Source organism: Sapajus apella, unplaced genomic scaffold (genome assembly GCF_009761245.1).
Source record: "Sapajus apella isolate SASKATOON/1434 unplaced genomic scaffold, GSC_monkey_1.0 scaffold5, whole genome shotgun sequence".
Classification (NCBI taxonomy): Eukaryota; Metazoa; Chordata; class Mammalia; order Primates; family Cebidae; genus Sapajus; species Sapajus apella.
Window position 1 is genome coordinate 30,011,957 of NW_022436945.1, and position 21,882 is coordinate 30,033,838.

The window sequence follows — 21,882 nt, forward strand, 5'->3', positions numbered from 1 at the left end:
GATTACAGGTGTGAGCCACTGCGCCCGCGCTATTTATCTCCAATTCCTGAAAAGGATATAATAATAAACGATGCTGGTTAAGTCATAAGGAAGGAGTACACACAAGGTGCACAAGCTACCCCATAACTTTTCAGGAGAAAAAGATTTTTTAAAAACTCCTTAAAGTATACAAGATCAGCCACAAACATTATGAAATACAAGTTACAGTTTTGTTTGTTCCATAGCAGTGTAAAAATCACAAAACTCTCATCAAAATAGAAAATAAGAGCAATGACGTACAATAAGCACCTTGTATACTTCAACCGACAGTGACATTTTAATTGGCACCATCTCTGCCAGACAAATATTAAGCCTGGCATCAGGCATGAGTTTATTAATTCGTGTGTTCACATATTTTTAATGATGTTTGGTAAACTGATTTCTTACTTTTTTTTTTTTTTTTTTTAAGATGGGGTTTCACCATGATAGCCAGGCTGGTCTTGAACTCCTGACCTCAGGTGATCCACCCACCTCGGCCTCTCAAAGTGCTAGGATTACAGGCGTGAGCCACCACACCCGGCCGATTTCTTACTTTTATTCCTTCTTGCTTCCTTAATTAAGTTCTAAACATGGAGAGATTTTTCTGTACAACATCAAGCCATATATGCCTCCAAAGTGTTTTAGTGATACTATGCCTATGCCAGCTAGGGCCTCACTGTTGCTCAGCAACCTAAAACATTTATTTTTGGTTTTGACTTCTTATCACTTTTTCCTATTGACTGCCAATCCTTCCTAGTCTCTTCAAATCATTTTCCACCCACTATTCTTTGTACATAAATCGCGGACTTGAACATATCAGGAAAAAATACTTTTAAAATATTTATTTTTTTGTAGGAGATAGGGTCTCCCTCTGTTGTCCAGGCTGTAATGCAGGGCACAATCATAACTCACTGTGACCTCAAGCTCCTGGGTTCAAACCAGCCTCCCACCTCAGCCTCCCAAGGAGCTAGGACAACAGGCATGTGCCACCATACTGGGTAATTTCTTTATTTTTTTGTAGAGATGAGGACTTGCTAAGTTGTCCAGGCTGTTCTAGAACTCCTGGTCCATAGTGATCCTCTAAACTTGGCCTTTCAAAGCACTCCTGGTGGCTCACAGGAGTGAACCACTGTCCCTAGCCTGTTCCTCTAACTCTTGAATTCAAGTTTCTTTTATTTTTTTTGAGACCAAGTCTTGCCCTGTCACCCAGGCTGAAGTGTACAATCTCGACTCACTGCAACCTCTGCATCTCAGATTCAAGCGATTCTCCTGCTACTGGGATTACAGGGGCATGCCACCACATCCAGCTAATTTTGGATTTTTAGTAGAGACCGGGTTTCACCATGTTGGCCAGGCTGGTCTCGAACTCCTGACCTCAAGTGATCCACCCACCTTGGCCTCCCAAAGTGCTAGAATTACAGACGTGAGCCACTGTGCCCAGTGGAATTCAAGTTTCCTAATGTAGTGTTTGGCCCAAAGCATAGGGTCAGCACCACTGACGGTATGAGAGATGATTTGAGTAGTATGCAGATTTGTGCATAAAAAAATATGCACATAGTAGTATGTGATTAAACAATATTTAATCACATAGAGAGAAAGCTGCTTTATCCAATGCTTTTTCAATCCTAATAAGGATAAAGCATCATTTTTATATCAATGTTTAACACCTCTCTGACACCATCTATTTCTCTTTTTAATAAAGAACCATCAACCTCAACCCTGGAGACTTGGCACAACCTTTTCTAGCTAGCATTTCATAGTATTGTTCTGCTTTTGTTGTGGTTGCTTTCATTTATGGCAGATAATGCTGACTTTCCATTTTTAGTTTTCAATTTAAGTAAGAAAATGAATCTGATTTAAAGCAAAATATTGAGTAAATACTATATATGGTTGTATATGTACATATGGCAAAAAAAAAAAAAAAATCATGAAAGCCGTGCTTGAGTGACTAGCTGCAGGAAACACTGTGTTGGTGCAATCTATTGCAAATGACCTGGAGTAAGAACTCTCCAGAATTTTCTTCCACTTAAACTCCTCCTCATTTGCTCCTGTCATTTTTGGCTTCTAAATCTCAGAGTGTACTTTCTAATGGTGCTGCCTCTGAACTGCTACCGTCTGGAGTTTCATTCTTCTCCACTTGCCCCACCCTTCAGGAATCTGCTTCATCACAATCTTCTGCTTCCAAATTGAGGGAGAATTTTTCTCCTCTGCAAGTGTTTATGATTCCTTTGGCTAATCTTTTAGCTAAGTGTCAAGAGGACACTTGTGTAATGCTACTCCCTAGCATATGCAAAGTGTTCTTCCATTCCAACTTTCACCCAGTATCACAGAACAAAGTTCACCCACCTCATGTGATGCTTTCTTGAGCATCTATCCCCTCTCATCCTCTGGGGATGGAATTTTCAGCATTTGACCATCAGCCCCCAAATGCACCTTACCCACAAGGCCCTAATGATCCTCAGACAAATAGCATTCCTGATGGCCTGCCCTAGTGCCCCGGAGTTTCAATTGGATATAGTTTAGATACAATAAAACACTTTATAAAACAAAAATAATTAAAGGCTGAACATGGTGGCTCATGCCTGTAATCCCAGCACTTTGGGAGGCCAAGATGGGAGGATTCCTTGAGCTCAGGAGTTGAAGACCAGCCTGGGTAACATAGTGAGACCCCCACCTTCACAAAAGTAAAAAAAAATAGGCTAGGCTCGGTGGCTCACGCTTGTAATCCCAGCACTTTGGGAGGAAGAGACAGGTGGATCACGAGGTCAGGAGTTCAAGACCAGCCTGGCCAACACAGTGAAACCCCGCCTCTACTAAAGATACAAAGAATTTGCCAGGTGTGGTGGCATGTGCCTGTAATCCCAGTTACTCAGGAGGCTGAGGCAGGAGAATCGCTTGAACCTGGGAGGAGGGGGTTGCAGTGAGCCAAGATCACACCATTGCACTCCAGCCTGGGCGACTGGGCAAGACTCTGTCTCAAGGAAAAAAAAAAAAAAAAAAGAAAAATGAGCTGGGTGTAGTGGCATGCCTGTTGTCCCAGGTACTCAAGAGGCTGAGGTGGGAGAATTTCTTGAGCCACCAGTTTGAAGCTGCAGTGGGTTATGATTACACCGTTGCACTCCAGCCTAGGTAACAGAGGAATTTGCAAAAGATGTTGCAAAGAAAATTTACCATACTGTTTCTAAGAAGCAATAACTGGAAGTTGAGTCTTGATGTTTAAGAACACAAGTTAAGATTCTTTATGTTTCTTACGCTTTTTATATTTCTATAACAGGCTTCAGTGGAACTGGGCACAGTTTTATATCGTCTAGATCAAATTGACGCAAGTGAGCAGATATATTTTGAATATTCACATGTCTAACATACACTCTGAGCAAATGCAAGAATGTTAATTTGCAAATATTTTAAATACTCTACCTCCTGGGGAAAGAAAATCATTCCTTTAATTTCCTTTGGCAGAAAGCCCCAGGTACCTTTTAATTTTCTACTCAGCTCTGATTTAATGCTCTGGTCATATTACAGAGTGTAACTTAAACAAAGACTACTTAAAAAAAATTTTTTTTTTTACTATCCTGCTTTTACAACAGTTAAATTCATATGCCTGTCTCTATGGTTACTTTTTTACAGTGTTCACTGAAATTTAATATGCTCTCCTCTGACCCTCCCCTCAAATACATTAAGTCCACAATGAGGCAATAAATCAGGGGTGAGAAGGAGGCAAGCTTATACACACGATTAAAGTAAACAGTAACCATGAATTTGCTAATCCACAACTCTTTGCCTCAGCTCTATCTTGGGGATAGAGACTCATTAAACCTTGTTTTCAATATAGTGAAAACATTATTTTTACATAGAACTATTATTAAAGAAATTCCTCAAATTATATTTTGAATGACAATAATATTTCAAAGTTTATATAGCTAGTGATTGCCTCACATTTTCTGCATATTGTACTGTGTACTGGGTGATGCACGATAGAATGCATCATGACCTCTAAGACACTTTCCATATTTGTAATCTTTTGTGTGAATGTATGTGAAAGAGAGTGATATCTTGCTAGCATCTGAGAATAAAGAGATATATAATAAAAATGAAAAGATAAAGACATAACAAGACTATTTTAGAGTGTGTGTGTTGTGTGGATAAAAAGATGGCAGAAGGAGGGGGAATACAGGTATGTACACAAATATTTATAATAAAAATGAAAAGGTGCTAAGATACACATATATCCATCTTTAATTTCTTGAGGGCAAGTTCCCTGATCATTTCTATACATTCATTCTTTTATTTCCAGGGCTGAACACAACGCCAGGGACACAGCAAGAATTTAATATATACTGGTTAAATGAACGAATGAATGCATGTATACATAAACTGTTACGAATCGTTTGACGTATTCTGGAGATAATGGAAGTGGGTGCATTTCTGGGAGAAGGGATCCTAGGTGATTTTTAGCTGGACACATTTACCAACCTCCTTTGCTGCTTGTTATATGACAAAGTTCTGGCCAATAAAATGTGAGCCAAAGTGATATGTGCACCTTTCGGGTCATTGAAAAATATGGGCTGCTCTCTCTTTCCCTTTTATCCCACTAACTACTGACTGGAAATGGACATGACCTTACACTAATAGGGGAAGGGCAAATCCCTAAGGAGGAAAGGCAAAGGTGGAATTAGGACCAGTTGTCTTTCAACTATACTTGTGTTTTTCAAACTGTGGTCTTCGGGCCAACTGTATCAGAGTCGCCAGAGTTGCCTGCTAAAATGCAAATTATTGGGTATTACTCAAATCTCTGGGGTGATTTCCAAGGATTTGCAATTTTTTTTAGCTGCAAGTGGTGGTTCATGCCTGAAATCCCAGCACTTTGGGAGGCCGGAGGGAGGACTGCTTGAGCCCAGGAGTTCGAGACCAGCCTTGGCAACATAATGGGACCCATCTCTGTCATTAAAAAAAATTTATTACAGGCTGGGTGCGGTGTCTCATGCCTGTAATCCCAGCACTTTGGAAGACTGAGGCGGGTGGATCACTTGAGGTCAGCAGTTCAAGACCAGCCTGGCCAACACGGTCAAACCCCGTCTCTACTCAAAATACAAAAATCAGGCGGGTGTCATGGTGGGCGCCTGTAATCACAGTTGTTCAGGAAGTTGAGGCATGAGAATCACTTGAACCCGGGAGGCGGAGATTGCGGTGAGAGGAGACTGTGCCACTGTACTCCAGCCTGGGTGACTGACAGAGCTGGACTGTGTCTCAAAAAAAAAAAAAATACTATATTTAAAAAATGCTTTAAAGAATGTGCATTTTCTAACAGGTTCTTCAGGGACTTGCGAGTTGAAAATCACGGAACTGTGTCAGACTAACCTCAAAAATAACCTCAAATGTTTATAAACAAAGCCAAGGGCACGCATTCTGGCCCGGTGCGGTCCAGGAACTGGGCGAGAGGCCTCTGGCTCGGAGGGGCTGAAACAGGTGTCCCCGCGCACAGACGGAAGAGCGACTCTCCCAGCCCCAGGCAGCACCTGCCAAATCCCGCGGGAACGGCCCGGGAGCCGCGCCCCTGCCCCACCTCCTCTCGCGGTTGCCATGGAGACTGGGCCCCGGACCGGTCGACTGCCGGAGACCCGGGAGGCTGAGCCTTCACCCCTTTCCGCGCTCACCCCTCTCCGCGCTCACCCCTCTCCGCGCTCACCCCTCTCCGCCGCCAAGTCTGCGAAGGCCCCAGGCGCGAGGCCGGGCGAGGCCCCGAGGTGCGCACCACTTCACGGCACCGGAGCCAACCGAGCGCCGGAGGCCGCGACCCCCCGCCCCCGCCGCCGAATCCGGCCGGTGGGAGTGGCTGCATTTGAACCCAACGGCCTTCGCGGGCCGCAGCCGTCGCCCCGCGGTCGGGGGGCTCCAGTGGGCCTGTGGCCGACGCCCGCCTCCGCGTCTTCCTCCCGGAAGCCCCGGGACCCATCCGCCCTCGGGGTAAGGGAGGAGTCGCCGGAGCCGGTGACAGGGCTGTGGGGACGCGGACCGGGCTCCCGGGGCCGCTCTGCCCCCAGACTGGCCCTGGGAAAGCCGCTGGTCTCCTCGGGGCGCTTCTCCCGCCGCCGCCGTACCCCTGCTCGCCTTTTTTTCCTCGAGCGTGTGGAAGTTTCGTGCGCCGCTTGTCCGGCTCGAAGTCTGGGACGCTCGGATGGGTCAGGAAATGCCCCTTCTCAGTCTTTAAGGCTACGACGAAGGGAGCCCCCAACAGGGGCGCTGCAGAAAGAGTGATTTACAGCGATCACCTTCTCTCTTCACAGAGACCATGCTGCAGATGCGAGGAAAGCCATTTCCTGGAACATCGGAATTCTAACCCCAGGGTGAGGGACTCACGACAGGCGAGGGGCAGACATGCTGAACTCCACGGGCGAACTGGAGTTGTCGAACGAAGACAATCCCGAGATCATCTCCGAACTCGCTTCCCTGGCTCTGAGCGGTGGGAAAAGCTCAGCTGGTGTACCCGAGAAAACGGGCTATCCGGACTCTGTTTATGTCATGGCAGCGAACATTTTTCAGGGTATTCGAATCGAAAAGTCGGCACAGAAAGTCTTAATCCAGTATGGAAATGAACCCCTGCGGTCCTTGTCCGAGTCTGAGGATCAGTCCTTTCGGCGTTTGTCCTATGAGCTGGCTTTCAGTGCCCTGAAATGTGAGTTGTGCCATTCTGGAGGATCAACCGTAAAAGAAAATAATAGCGAGAGAATTTGGGGAATGCAGCCCTCTTCCTCCCTGCCCCTCATTCACACCAGGTTTTGGTTTTAGGCAAGTGCATCTCTTTAGTCAATTGCAAGTGTCAAGGATTTAGGGTTCCAGTGAAACTAGCTCTTCCAGGCCAGGACCGCAGATTTCCCGGTGCCTGGCACTGGGCTTTGTCCTTAGATCGGTGTAGTGAGCGGTCATTAAATTGAACAAGTAAACAATTTATACCAATGATCATTTCCCTCTCCCTGTATTTTTTTTTCTCCGTAGAGTTGAGGCGGGGTCTCACTTTATTGTCCGGACTGGTCTCAAACTCTGGACCTCAAGGGATCTTCCCGCTTCAGCCTCCCAAAGTGCTGGGATTACAGGCAACAAGCAACCACACCCGCCCTCCCTGTGTTTTTCTTTCCGTTACGTGTGTTTACTATTTTTTGGTATTTTAGTTTATGAGCTTTCACAAATAGAAAACCAGTAAGGAGCCGGGCGCGGTGGCTCAAGCCTGTAATCCCAGCACTTTGGGAGGCCGAGCGGGTGGATCACGAGGTCAAGAGATCGAGACCATCATGGTCAACATGGTGAAACCCCGTCTCTACTAAAAATACAAAACATTACCTGGGCATGGCGGCACATGCCTGTAATCCCAGCTGCTCAGGAGGTTGAGGCAGGAGAATTGCCTGAACCCAGGAGGCGGAGATTGCCTTGAGCCGAGATCGTGCCATTGCACTCCAGGCTGGGTAACAAGAGCGAAACTCCGTCTCTAAAAAAAAAAAAAAAAAAAAAAAGAAAAGAAAAGAAAACCAGTAAGGAACAGAGACTAATAGACAGAAAAGGTGCCAATTTTTAAAAACAAATATCAAAGTTATACCAACCTCTATTAAGACTATCCCATTCATAGCCAATAGTTTTAATGGGAGGAGCCAAACTTTAGTAGAACTTCTCTTTCACGTTTGCCTTCAGAGTTTGAGATGCAGTGTTACCGATTCCCTCAAGGGTGGGTTAATTATCAATTTGAGGCCAGATGTGGTGGCTCAGGCCTGTTATCCTAACACTTTTCTAGGCCAAGGTGGATTGGTTGGGCTCAGGCGTTCAAGACCAGCCTGGCATATAAGTAAGACCTCCTCTCTTCAAAAAATTTAAAAATTAGCCCAGTGTGATGGCTCATGTCTGTAGTCCCAGATACTTGGGAGGCTGAGGTGGGAGGATCACTTGAGCCTAGGAGACAGAGGTTGCAGTGAGCCAAGATGGAGTCATTGCTCTCTAGCCTGGTAACAGAGCAAGACCCTGTCCAAAAAAAAAAAAAAAAATCAATCCGAATGCGGAATTGACACTAGGAAATAACCAAATATTGTTATTACAAGGAGAGCAGTCAAAGGACCTGAAGCTTTCTGTTTTTGTACTAGCTGTGACTAAAAACGTTGGTTTGTAAACTGACTGAACATATTCCAAAAAGAAGTTTCAGAAATGTTTAGCGTATTAGCAGCATGGCTGAAATGATGAGTAGAAACCTTTCTAAAGAGACACCTCAAAAAGGGCAAACACTCTTTTGCATGATTTTCTTAGTATTTGATGAGCCTTGTACATCCTTGCTCATAGGAAGCAGCCAATTACTCAGTTCAGCTGGGTGTGGTGGCTTACACTTGCAATCCCAGCACTTTGGGAGGTTGAGGTGGGAGGAGTGCTTGAGTTCAGGAGTTCAAGATGAGTCTGGACAACATAGTGAGACCCCATCTCTATTTTTTAAAATTAAAAAAAATGCTCAGTTGAATTTGAATGTCTTACTGATTATTTAGACAGGAATATATATTTTTCATTGTCTGAAGAGATGATATATATAGCTTAACTCCAGCAATTTGTCATGTAGACAAATTTGTATGATGTGAAACAACTTCTCTTTCATTTTCATTTCTTTGTTTTCTCCTGCTCAGTAATTTTTCTTTTCTTTTTAAGTCTGTTTTAACCATTCTTCTTCCTCCAGTTTAATTTTTCAGATTTTGTTTCATCTCTCTTCTCCTCTCCCCCAACCAAAGTGTTACATTTCATGCAGTGAATCAAATGAACATTTTTACACTTTTTTTTCTTGCAACAGTGAAATGCAGACTGGGCAGCTGTGTTGATTAATTGGTATTTAATGCTAATGCTAGAATTCTATTATAGGTAATTTGTTCTCCTAATAGAGTATTGAGTATTACCTTTAGAATTCAATAAGAAAAGCCTGATTTATAATTCTATATAAAATTAATGCATTAACTAAATTATTGTGTTGTAGCGATGTATGTGATAGATTATTGTTTTCATCTTCTCCATCTTATTTTCTGTTTAATGAAAGATCTTGTGATTATATGATCTTAATTAATGACCCAGAAAATTCCATTCAAATAAGTTGTCATAGACCTTTACAAAACTTTTTTTTTTTTTTTTTTTTTTTTGACAGTGTCTCATTCTGTCTCCCAGGCTGGAGTGCAGTGTTGTAATTTCTGCCCACTGCATCCTCTGCCTCCTGGGTTCAAGTGATTCTCCTGCCTCAGCCTCTCCAGTAGCTGGGATTACAGGCACATGTCACCATACCTGGCTAATTTTTTGTATTTTTAGTAGAGACAAGGTTTCACCATGTTGACCAGGCAAACTCCTGACCTCAAGTGATCCACCCTCCTCCGTCTCTCCCAAAGTGCTGAGATTATAGGTATGAGCCACCGTGCCTGGCCAAAACTTCTTTTCTTGAAATGTTCATTTTTATAAGTTCAAATTTTAAGGTAAGATGGTATTGTTTACTTGTTAAATATATATTTTTTTTATAATAATACGGTTGATATAGTTTGGCTGTGTCCCTACCCAAAACTCATCTTGAATTCCCATGTATTGTGGGAGGGACCCGGCGGGAGGTAATTGAATCATGGGGCAGGTCTTTCTTATACTGTTCTCATGTTAGTGATAAGTTTCATGAGGTCTGATGGTTCTGTAAGGGGGAGTTTCCCTGTACAAGTTCTTTTCCCTTGTCTGCCACCATGTAAGATGTGCCTTTCACCTTCCATCATGATTGTGAGGCCTCCCCAGCAATGTGGAACTGTAAGTCCATTAAACTTCTATCTTTTGTAAATTGCCCAGTCTCAGGTATATCTTTATCAGCAGCATGAAAATGGACTAATACGAGGGTCTTATCAGTAATTTCTGAATGTGCAAATAGAATAAAATCAGAATTTTATGTAGTGAGTTTTCCAAGATAATTAGGAGCCTGCTATTTTACTTTTTGTTTGTGAGATGGAGTCTCGTTCTGTCACCCAGGCCAGAGTGCAATGGTACAATCTTGGCTGACTGCAACCTCCGCCTCCTGGGTGCAAGCGATTCTCTGCCTCGGCCTCTCAAGTAGCTGGGATTACAGGTGCCCGCCACCATGCCTGGCTAATTTTTGTATTTGTAGTAGAGATGGGGATTTCACCATGTTGGCCTGGTTGGTCTCAAACTCCTGACCTCGGATAATCCACATGCTTCAGCCTCCCAAATTGCTGGGATTACAGGTGTGAGCCACTGCAATGGACCATCTGCTATTTTACTTTTAAAATATTGGAGGCTCTTACTCATTTCACTTTTATCTACTGTATTATCAGTGTTCTGTCAATACTTTCACAGGTGATATTTTGTAAACTTACATCTGGCTTATACAGTATAAGTTCAAGGCCTAATGGAGCAGAAAAGAAAACTCAGAATTTCTTCCCTAAGATTTTATAGGAACCGTAAAACTGCAAAGGTTACTGTGAAAATTAAAGAGAGCTTGAGTAATGGTCCCTTTTGTTTATGAATTTGTGAACAGGTAACTAAATCACATTACCATAATATTTAAGGAAGTAGGAGGAGAAGAAAAGCAATAACAGAAAATCTCTTAATTATATAAACGTTAAGTGTATTCCTTTGGTTGTCTTTTATGCTTTTCAGTTTTATTGTTTGTTCCTTTGTTGATGTCCTTCATTGCATATTGCATATGAGGTCTTTCAAAGCAGGAAGTATATTTATCTGAATAACCTTTTAAATATTTAAAGGGCTCCGTAAAGTGTTTTTCGAAATGAAGACTGCCATTAGTTCTGCTTTACCAAATAACCCCCAAGGTCAATTTTCTGCTAACAAAGGTAGAATTACTAATGAAAAGTAGCCTGCCTATTCCTCTGTCAAAGTAGTAGAATACCAGGAGCCAATTAATTTTTTCGAAGAATCTTGGTATGTTTCAAGGAACACTAAATACTTTTTTAAAAATAAGGAAAGAAAAATCTGGCAAAAATTTTTTTTAAAGAAATTAACAAACAACAAATAAAAAAAAAAAAACTTGAAGAAAGAGATATCCCTGAAATTGCTAAGTTTTTTTTTTTTTCTTTCCTGGCTTCTTTCTCCACCTTCTCTAGGTTTATATTGTTGGTGATGAACTTCAAATCCCAGGAACTGATTGTAGCATTAACCTGGTGATTTCAGAATCATATAATCTGTCAGTGAAAAACTTAGTAAATGCTTAACATGTGGTTTGGTTATAGCTTTTGGGAATTAGTAATTGTAGTTAGGAGTTCCTAAGACCACCTCCAGGTTCAATAATTTGCTGAAAGGACTGACAGAACTCAGCAAAGCTGTTACACTCATGGTTATAGTTTATTACAGTGAAAGGATATAGATTCAAATCAGCAACAAGTAAAGGTACATGGGGCAGAGTCCAGGAGAGACCAGATGCAAGCTTCCTATTTTCCTTTCCCAGGGTGGTCTATGGAGAGTGCTTCATTCTCCCACCAATGATAAATGACAACATGAATGAAGCATTGCCAACTAGGAAGCTCACCTGAGCCTTGCTGTTTGTTTAGTATTTTTATTGGGGGTCAGTTTCATAGACAAGGTAGAGTCATGTGGCTGACCTTAGTTTTCAATCTTTAGCTTCTTCAGAGGTCAAGCTGATACTGTGTGGTCTAGCGCCCCAGGGATTAAAAAAAAAAAAGTTGCCTTTATCAGATATTCCAAGAACTTAGAAGTTATCTCCTAGGAAAGGGTTGTCAAAGGGCAGCCCTTTCTTTAGAATCTGCAGAGTTTGGCCACCCAGGCCTGCTGAGTGGGAAGAGGGAGAGAGATGCCCTAGTTTGTTCTTCCAATTTCACCTGTCTAATAAACCCAATTTTTCTTTCATAGGGAGTGGTAAGAAAGGGTAGAGAGAGAGTTAAGGTGTTTCTCTAGGGAAGGCCCTCCACATGGAAACATGTGAAATGGTGGTTAAGAGTTCCCTGCGGCAGACTGAAGAGAAGCTTTAATGAGTGGGGAGAGGGAGAGATAATTGGAGTTATTGGGCTGAATTCTAGAATAGGCAGGGTTTGCAACTTTCAAGTAAGTCCTGATAACTTAAATTGGGCATTATTAGTGTGGTTTATTTAGTTACTCTGGTTTGTCATAAGAATAAGAAGGGGAAAGGCAGCATAATATTGTGGTGAAGTGCATGTACTTTGGTGCCAGACTGCCTGGGTTTGACTCCTTGATCTGCTACTTGATATGTGACTGTGAACGTGTTACTTATCTGTGCCGTGCCTGGTTTCCTATGAAATAAAACAACCTAACTCATATGGTTGTTGTGGAGATTAAATGATTTAATATATGAAATACACTTAGAACATTGTCAACCACATAGAAAACACACACAGTCCCCAATTTATGATGGGGGACCTTATAATTTTTCTACTTTACCATGATGTGAAAGCTTACACATTCAGTAGAAAACATATTTTGAGTACCCATACAGCCATTCTGTTTTTTACTTTCAGTATCTAATCAGTTACATGAGATGGTCAATACTTTATTATAAAATAGGCTTTGTGTTGGGTAATTTTGCCCAACTACAGGCCTGTGTAAGTGTTCCAAATATGTTTAAGATAGTCTAAGCTAAGCTATGGTGTTTGATAGATTAGATGTATTACATGCATTTTTTATATACAATATTTTTAACTTATGATGGGTTTATCACGATATAACCCCATCATAAGGCAAGGAGCATCTGTATAAAGTATACAGTTATTCATGTTGATATTACTATGTGTGAAGGTAAAATTGTAGGTATACAAAAGTAATGCATTCTGCACAATATCAAAGGTATCCCAAAGGTGATATTGCTTTTGACAAGAGCCCAAGGGGAAAAAAGTGCAATATTGGGAAAAGCATGTTTGTTATCTTTTTGTTCATTCTGCCTCTCCTATTTCTGTTGTTTTTTTTTTTTTCAGACGGAGTTTTGTCACCCTTTTTTTTTTTTTTTTTTTGTCACCCTTTTTGCCCAAGCTGAAGTGCAATGACGTGATCTTGGCTCACTGCAACCTCCACCTCCTCTGTTCAAGTGATTCTCCAGCCTCAGCCTCCTGAGTAGCTGGGATTACAAGTGTGCGCCACCACGCCTGGCTAATTTTTTGTATTTTTAATAGAAAGGGGGTTTCATCCTGTTAGCCAGGCTGGTCTCGAACTCCTGACCTTAGGTGATCTGCCTGCCTTGGCCTCCCAAAGTGCTGGGATTACAGGTGTGAGCCACCATGCCCTGCCAGCCTTTTCTATTTATTAGGAGTCCATCATCTCCATTGCTCAAAGAGGTCTACCAAGTTAGAAGTCCTTCATTCTAATACTGTACTTATGAACAAAAGTACAAAAAGTGTGAAGTAGATGGGAATTGGTTTGAAAGTACTAAGGATGTGAAATTGTAAACTTCATTTCCTTATAAGTGATAATTAACTTGTGAAGTACAAGTACATAATTGTGGCTGGAATGTGGATAATGATCCCCAGAGGATTTCTATGGGAAAATTATAGTCTGTGCTCCCAAATTAGTCATTTCTTTTTAGTTTTCCTATCTCCCAAATGTAAAATGAAATTTAGGCCAGGCATGGTGCCTCATGCCTGTAATCTCAACACTTTGGGAAGCCAAAGTGGGCAGATCACTTGAGGTCAGGAGTTCAAGACCAGCTTGGCCAACATGGTGAAAACCCATCTCTACAAAAAAAATACAAAAATAATATTAAAAAAAAAAAAACTAAAAAAAGAAAAATAAAATATACAAAAATTAGCCAGCTGTGGTGCCACACACCTGTAGTCCTGGCAGAGTGGGAGGCTGAGGCAGGAGGGTTGCTTGAGCCCAGGAGGTGGAGGTTGCAGTAAGCTGTGATAGCGCCATTGCCTCCAGCCTGGGTGACAGAGCAAGACTCTGTCTCAGAAAAAAAAAAAAAATTCAATTCGTGAATTCAAATTCAGTTTATACCTTGGATATAGTAGGTTTTCCATAAATGTTGAATAAATTGAAGCTAGGCAGGCCTACCTTTCTGTTCAACTGATTAAAGCATTTGTTATATGCCAGGCACAGTGGCTCACACCTGTAATCCCAGCACTTTGGGAGGCTGAGGGAGGCAGATCATCTAAGGTCAAGAGTTCAAGACCAGCCTGGCCAACATGGTGAAACCCTTTCTCTACTAAAAATGCAAAAATTAGTTGTGGCACATATCTGTAATCCCAGCTACTTGATAGAGATAGGAGACTCGTTTGAACCGGGAGACAGAGGTTGCAGTGAGCTGAGGTCATGCCACTGCACTCCAGCCTGGGTGATACAGCAAGACTCTGTCTCAAAAATAAATAAATAAATAAAAAGCATTTATTATGTGATGTATATATAGTTTAAGTAGTTGTAACAGAAAGACCACTCATGTTCCCTGTGGAAGTTTTTAAATATGTTCGCTTGTTTTTACTTAACCACCTTTGCAATTATCATAACCTCTGCCTGGAATGCTGTCCCTTCCTAGATATTCACATGGCTAACTCCTTGTCATTTGGGTCTTAGTTTAAATGTCATCACATCAATGTCTTCACTATTGAGTTTTACCAAATAGTTAAGAAATAATACCAATGTAACACAAACTCTGAGAGAATAGAGGAACAGTTTCCACTCATAGGCTGCATAAGTTTGATAACAACACTGACAAGGATATTACAAGAAAAGAAAATTATAGACCAACATCCCTCATGAACATGAACATACAACAAAAATCCTAAATAAAACATTAGCAGCCTGGTGTGGCTCATGCTTGTAATCCCAGCACTTTGGTAGGTGAGGCAGGCAGATCGCCTGAGGTCAGAAGTTCAAGACCAGCCTGGCCAACAGGGTGAAACCCCGTCTCCATGAAAAATACAAAAATTAGCCTGGTGTGGTGGTGCACACCTGTAGTCCCAGCTACTTTGGAGGCTGAGGCAGGGGAATTGCTTGAACCCGGGAGGCAGGGGTTGCAGTGAGCTGAGATTGCACCATTGTACTCCAGCCTGGATGACAGAGCAAGACTCTGTCTCAGAAACAAACAGAACAAAAAAAAAATTAGCAACTCGAATCCAGCAATACATAAAAAGAATAAGAAAACTGTTGCTCAACATTATTAATTAGGTCCTCTTTAATGTTTTTCAAAGGCCATACATTAAAGGTTGGAATCCTCTTATTACTACTTTGACTATTCAGATAATGCTTTTTCGACTGTGATTCCATGCGGAGTCTAGGTCGTAAGGGTCCAGCATTCATAAAGATTATAAATATTTCATGATGTCATTGTAATTTAAGTATCCAGAATTGAGGTATGCTTTAGAAATGAAAGTAAATGTATTTATGGCATTATTAAAGTATATTTTGGTTCCAGAATTTTCATGTTCCACTTTGTATTTTTGGTGACAGGCATTTCCCTTGTCTTGTAGATCAAGATATTTTGGAAACTATATTGATAGACAGCTGTATCTTCCCAAGTACCACAATAGTAAGTAGATATGTCTTAGAATTGCATTGTCTCATGATTTTTTAAAAAAGAAAATGTTCAAAAGCCTTTAGATTTAAATAATTAGTTTGCTTAATATTGAAACCTCTTAAATATAGACTATCTTCTAATATTCATTTTGGTGAACATACCAAAAATTATCTCTTTCGAAAGGTTTTTTTCTTTTTCTGGCTTTTTTTCTATTTTGAAGACCTTTCTTTCCAAATCCAATCAGACTATGTAAAAATAGTCATATTTCTGCTCTGTTATGAAAAATAATGGAATGGAAAATATTGCTTGGTAAGATATTGTTTATATATTTTTCTTCATGTGTGTTTTCCCTTGATAGCCAGATCATTTGAGCAGTCTTATTATTGTGATGCTATATGATTTCCAAGATAGAAAATTTCAAACTCGTGTCCTTTCTGATAATGAAGAGTCCATATCAGAAGTTCAAGAAGTAGAGAACCTTCTTAACAGGTAATTGTAAAAGTGAAAAGGATGTTTTATATGAACCTACATTGGTATTTTTATTGGTAAAATTGGCATACAGCATAATGTGTAGATAAGAGTTAAATTTTATAGGGAAAAATATAAAAATTGATAAATTTCTTGAATTAGAACAGGTTAAATATTTTGTTTAAAATTAGGTTTTTTTTCAAAGCTTGATTTACAAGATGAAATGTGTAGGTATTTGAGAAATCATTAAAAAGTCCCAATAATTTTTAGCACATAAATTAAACTGTATTCGAAACAGCTACTAATTGCTTAGTTTATTTATAGCTATGTGAAAAAAAAAAAAGAAAACCTCTAACATGAATCAAATGAGAAAATTCCAACAGTAGGCAAGAATCAACTATTTTGCCAAAGTAAAGAAAAAAAATTCTACTTAAGAGTAAACTAACATCTTAAATGTGTTTTCTTTTTATCCTAAATATCAGTAGAAGTCTACCGTAAGAATAATAATTATCTACCTCGAAGGGTAGTTGGGATAATGGAGTAGATTAATGCATGTAAAATACTCAGCTTAGAACCAGACATAGAATAAATGGTCAGTAAATGTTAAGTGTTACTATTTTCTATGGTTTGAATGTGTCCCCCAGAATTCATGTATTGGAAACCTAATCCTCAGTATGACAATGTTGGGAGTTGGGGCCTAATGGAAAGTGTTTAGGTCATGAAGATTTCACCCTCATGAATAGATTAATGCATGGGTTACTGTTACCAACTTGTAATTTTACACATGGGAAAAATGAGGAACAGACAAGTTAAAGCAGGGGTCCCCAACCTGAGGGCCACAGACCAGTACCTGTCTGTGGCCTGTTCAGAACTGTGCAGCACAGCAGGAGGTGAGCAGTGGGTGAACGAGCCTGACCACCTGAGCTCTACCTTCTGTCAGATCAGCAGCCGCATTAGGTTCTCATAGGAGCGTGAACCCTGCTGTGAACTACACATGCATGGGATCTAGGTTGCGTGCTCCTTATGAGAATCTAAGGATCCTTATGAGATCATCTAGTGCTTGATGATATGAGGTGGAATAGTTTCATCCTAAAATCATTCCCTCCACCCTCCCCCAGTTCTTGGAAAAATTGTCTTCCACGAAACTGGTCTCTGGTACCAAAAAGTTTCGAGACTGTTTAATGCCACATAACGGGAAAGGGGAGTAGCCAGAATTCACACTCAGCAATCACCATGTACCTAGAGTCCAAACTTCAACCATTTATATGCTATCGCTCCTTCCACTTAACATAGTGAGGCTTGGCTGGGGTACTCTGGAAGTTTAGAACATAGTCATGTCTCATGGCATTATCATAGCCATGAGAAATCATGGGATAGAGAAGAGCAAAAGCAATCAGATGTATGTACTCTCTGTGTTAAATAAGTAAGAATATTGTGCTGTTTATTTTGGGTTTTGGGGAAACTGCCTTGCTGCCATGCTAGTTCCAATACTGGGCAGCCTGACTCCCAGGATGGGCATTCAGAGGAAGCTCAGTGGAGCAATATGCTATGGGAGAGGCTCTGAGTTTCCGTTTCCTGTGTGTCTCCTAGTTTCTGTTTGACATAGTCAGGACTTAGGGGCCTTTCATGTTTCAACTTAGTCTTAGAGGGGCTAATGAGACCTGGGGTTACGCTGAGTCAGCCAAGAAACCCACAGGGCTCTAACCAAGAAAGAAAGATTACACTGCGGTTTCATTAGAAGTAGACTTTGGCCAAGGATGCTGGCGAGACAAGTGGGAGTAGGACAAGTAAAGAGCCTGGCTTAAGAGGTCAGAGGAACCAGAAGATGTTAATGTCGAAGGATTCCTGGTTCCCCAGATTTTCCCCATTTCCATAATCCACGTCGTGCTACCACCTGCCTTAACACATATTCTGGTTACATTGTTGTCAGTGCAATGCTTTTCCCCCATACCCAAACCAATAGAATTTTATATGCCGCAAATCTTAGTCTTAATCAGTCACATTGTACTCAGTTAATAATATGCTATAGGAGAAATGCCTATGTATAGTAATTGAATTGCCAAGAAGAATAGTAGTGCAGTGCTGGGAAAATACATGTACAAAGATGCCACAGTATTTTATTCAAGTCTTCTTAGCTTTCAAGTAATTGAAGCCATCTTCAGTGAGCTTGAGCAAAAATGGAAAATAAAGATACTGGGATATCTCATACAGCTCAAGGACTCAGGAAGAGAATGAAATCAGGAACTGGAAAGATGTTAGGACTTTCATTTACTTTATCTCTTTATCTTTTTATCTCCGCTTCTCTCGTAGTATCTGCTTCATTTTTTTCCCTCTGCACATCTGCCTACTGTGCTTTTTTAGTCCGCATGGAAAAGGCCCTACTGTTGTACCTCAGTACTTAAGCTTATGTTACAGTTGTATGCTAGTTCCTTCACTTAGACTAACTTATTATCTGTACCTCCCAATTCTAAATTCCTGTGAGAGGAAATTCAGTTGGCTCAGTGTGGGTCAGGTGCATTCTCTCCGGCCAATTCCCTGTAGCCAATTAAATGGTATTCTAAACCACAGAAAGACAGCTGGAAGCCAACTCGATTCATCTTTTAGGGCTTGAGACTAGTTGCCAGGGAAGTTAAATCACTGTAAGCTCAAAGTATACCTTAGCATATACCTACTTAGAGTATTAAGACTAATTCTCTCTCTTTTTTTTTTTTTTTTTTTTGAGATGGGTCTTGCTCTGTCCCCCAGGCTGGAGTGGTGCAATGACGAGATCTTGGCTCACTGCAACCTCTGCCTCCTGGGTTCAAGCGATTCTCCTGCCTCAGCCTCCTGAGTAGCTGAGATTAGAGGTGTGCACCATCATGCCCGGCTAATTTTTGTGTTTCTGTGGAGACAGGGTTTCACCATGTTGGCCAGGTTGGTCTCAAACTCCTGACATCAGGTGATTTGCCTATCTCGGCCTCCCAAAATCATGCCTGGGATTACAGGCATGAGCCACTGTGCCTGGCCATTAGATAACAACTAATTCTAAGATGTAATAAAAGAAGTAGTAATTAGCAAGGACTTGAATGAGAACCGTTTCTTCATTGTAAAAGTGGTTTGACCTTTGTTGTTGTTCCTCCTAGGGATCGTTGGGTTTTTTTTCACTCTTATACCCCTATGCACCAACATGTATCTTTTTCTTCACTTATTCATGGCTTTAGACATATAATCCAAGATGATACATATTATCATTTTTTTACACATGAATGGTCTTTAAGAATTCATTTTTGTGTACGAAATGTAACTGTGTTTTTAATACTGTGTGACTAGGTTAGAAAAAAAGAGACCACAGTCCCTTCTTTCTCACTCCCCATGCCTTTCCACCAGCCCAATAATCTATTTCTGTCAAATTATTTGCTGGACTGTTGTGAGGCAGCAATTGGAAAATAGGCAATGAAAAAATAGAGAAAGGAGGGGAAAGACTTAGTTCTTCTTCCAAATCACCCCAAAACCGTTTATCCTGAAGTCTTCTACTTCACAGCAAAGGCGTCACCATCTACCTAGATATCATCCTTAATTCTTCTTTCCTCCTCTCCCCTGCACTCAATCTGTATCTAATGCATGAAGTCCTGTAACTCCAATTCAGAAACCTACACTGAATCCATGTGCTTCTTTCCATTTTCACTACTACAGTCCAAATCTATGCCACCATAATCTATCACCTGGACTACCACGATAGCTTCCTTGATAGGTTTCCCTGGCCTGTAACTCTTACTTTCCTGCAATCCATTCCTCATGGCAGGTAAAGTGATGTTTTCAAACTGGAATTGTATAGTCATGATAGAATATCTTGGATCAGGCGTCCCCTTCTACTGTAACAACTAGAAAACTGGACAAAATATATTATAGGATGTAAAGGTTTTGGACATTAGACAAGAAGAAGCACAGAAACTTGATCCCTGAAAGAAAAAACAAATGAGGTGAGCCCTAGAATAGTCTTGGCTTTATGCCTGGAAGAATTCTCAAACTGCAATGCAGGAAGTAGAAAATAGCAGTCTTGCTGAGTTAAGAAAACAGAGACCAGTTTTAGAAGACTGAAGTGATTGTTTTTCTTCTCTGTTGTATTAAGTGGCCAGGTGATTTATGTTGACTGGTTTTTGAATATTAAGGCAGCCATGCATTTTTGGAATAAACGACATTTGCTCAGGTATATTCTTTTTCTTGTCTTCCCCAGTTTCTCTCATTCTCCGTAATGTTCCAGAATTTCTCATTGCCAAAATGCCCCTTAAATACCTGTTCATGGGTTTTATCTCTCACATTCTCTCTACCCCTTCTTCAGAAACTCTTCACCTGTCTCACCTCATGAAGAGTCTGAAACAGATGTCTGATTTTATATTTTTCTGGGAAATTCAAGCATTTCATTAAGATTATCTTTTGGCATTAAGAAAATGCAATCAAGTGTCACTTAATGATGGGGAACATCCTGAGAAATGTGTCCTTAGGTGATTTCTTTTTTTTTTTTTTTTTTTTTTTTGAGACGGAGTTTCGCTCTTGTTACCCAGGCTGGAGTGCAATGGCGCAATCTCGGCTCACCGCAACCTCCGCCTCCTGGGTTCAGGCAATTCTCCTGCCTCAGCCTTCTGAGTAGCTGGGATTACAGGCATGCGCCACCATGCCCAGCTAATTTTTTGTATTTTTAGTAGAGATGGGGTTTCACCATGTTGACCAGGATGGTCTTGATCTCTTGACCTCGTGATCCACCCGCCTCGGCCTCCCAAAGTGCTGGGATTACAGGCATGAGCCACCGCGCCCAGCCAGGTGATTTCTTCTAATGGGAACATCATATAGTATACTTACACAAATCTAGATGGTATAGCCTACTGCACACCTATCCTACATGGTATAGCCTAGTGCTCCTAGGCTGCGAACCTGCACAGCATGTTATGTACTGAATACTGTAGGCAATTATAACACTATGGCAAGTATTTGTGTATCTAAACATCTTTAAATATAACTAAGGTACAGTAATTATACTGTAGTAAGCTCTTTGGGACCACCATCATAAACACACTTCCTCATTGACCTAAATGTCATTATGCAGCTCATAACGTTATTCAATTTATATTTAAAGAGAACCACAGTTCTGATATGTTAGACATTAGTAATGCCTTTCAAAAACTTGAGTCAAAAACTACATAAAGATTTCTGAAAATTTAAAAAATGTAAATGTATATTACAAAAAGTCAAAAAGAGTAGTAAAAAGCCAAAAAAGAATAAAATCAATTTCATTAAAAAAATAAACTGAGGAAAAATGGCATATTAGTTAAGATTCTTTTTTGCAACTGACAGATTCTGCAGAAGAAGGACTTTAAGATCATTGATGGAAGAATTGAACATGAGGCTGCAGGAAGGGCAGTGATGTAGCTGTGCGTCTACTAACTAGGGCCTGTGACTCCAAAATCATCAGGACCCTAGTCTCTGCTTTTCTTTCCCTCCATTCTCTTATCATTCCATATTGCTAGGATAAGAAGCTTGGCTGCCAACAACTCCCTAACAAAGGAGCTATCTTTTATAGTACCAAACACTGGAAAAACTGGCTTGACTCTCTCTTCCTACATCCAAAAATCTCTCTCTCTTTCTCTTTCTCTCTTCTCTCTCAAGCATGCCAGTTGGGCTTGAACTCTGCAATCAAATTACCTGAGTTGAGATAATTGAGAGAATATGGAAGAGAGAGAAAGTGGAGACATGACCTGGCATACCATGGAGTGACAAATAGTTCAGTGCGTGACTGAAGATAGATTCATGGATGAGAGTGATGGGAATTGAGGCAGGAGGAGTTGTTTCAGGTTAAACTATTAATATCCTAGAATATCCTGATAAGGAGTTTCGATTCTGTCCTGTGGCTGATGGATTTCATCTAAAATTTAAACTTA

At 40.9% G+C, this 21,882-nt stretch overlaps 1 protein-coding gene across 4 annotated transcripts in view; it reads left to right on the top strand.

Annotated features, from left to right (window-relative positions):
* The first annotated feature begins 5,563 nt into the window (after positions 1 to 5,563).
* The window catches only part of NSUN7 (NOP2/Sun RNA methyltransferase family member 7), a 49,990-nt gene continuing 33,671 nt past the window's right edge, over positions 5,564 to 21,882 (top strand). For 3 of the 4 annotated variants that reach the window (XM_032274027.1, XM_032274029.1, XM_032274028.1), the window contains exons 1-3: positions 5,989 to 6,691; positions 15,456 to 15,514; positions 15,861 to 15,991. In XM_032274027.1, coding sequence (XP_032129918.1) covers positions 6,394 to 6,691; positions 15,456 to 15,514; positions 15,861 to 15,991 — 488 coding nt within the window. In that variant the 5' untranslated portion in view covers positions 5,989 to 6,393. The other variant, XM_032274026.1, reaches the window with a different exon arrangement.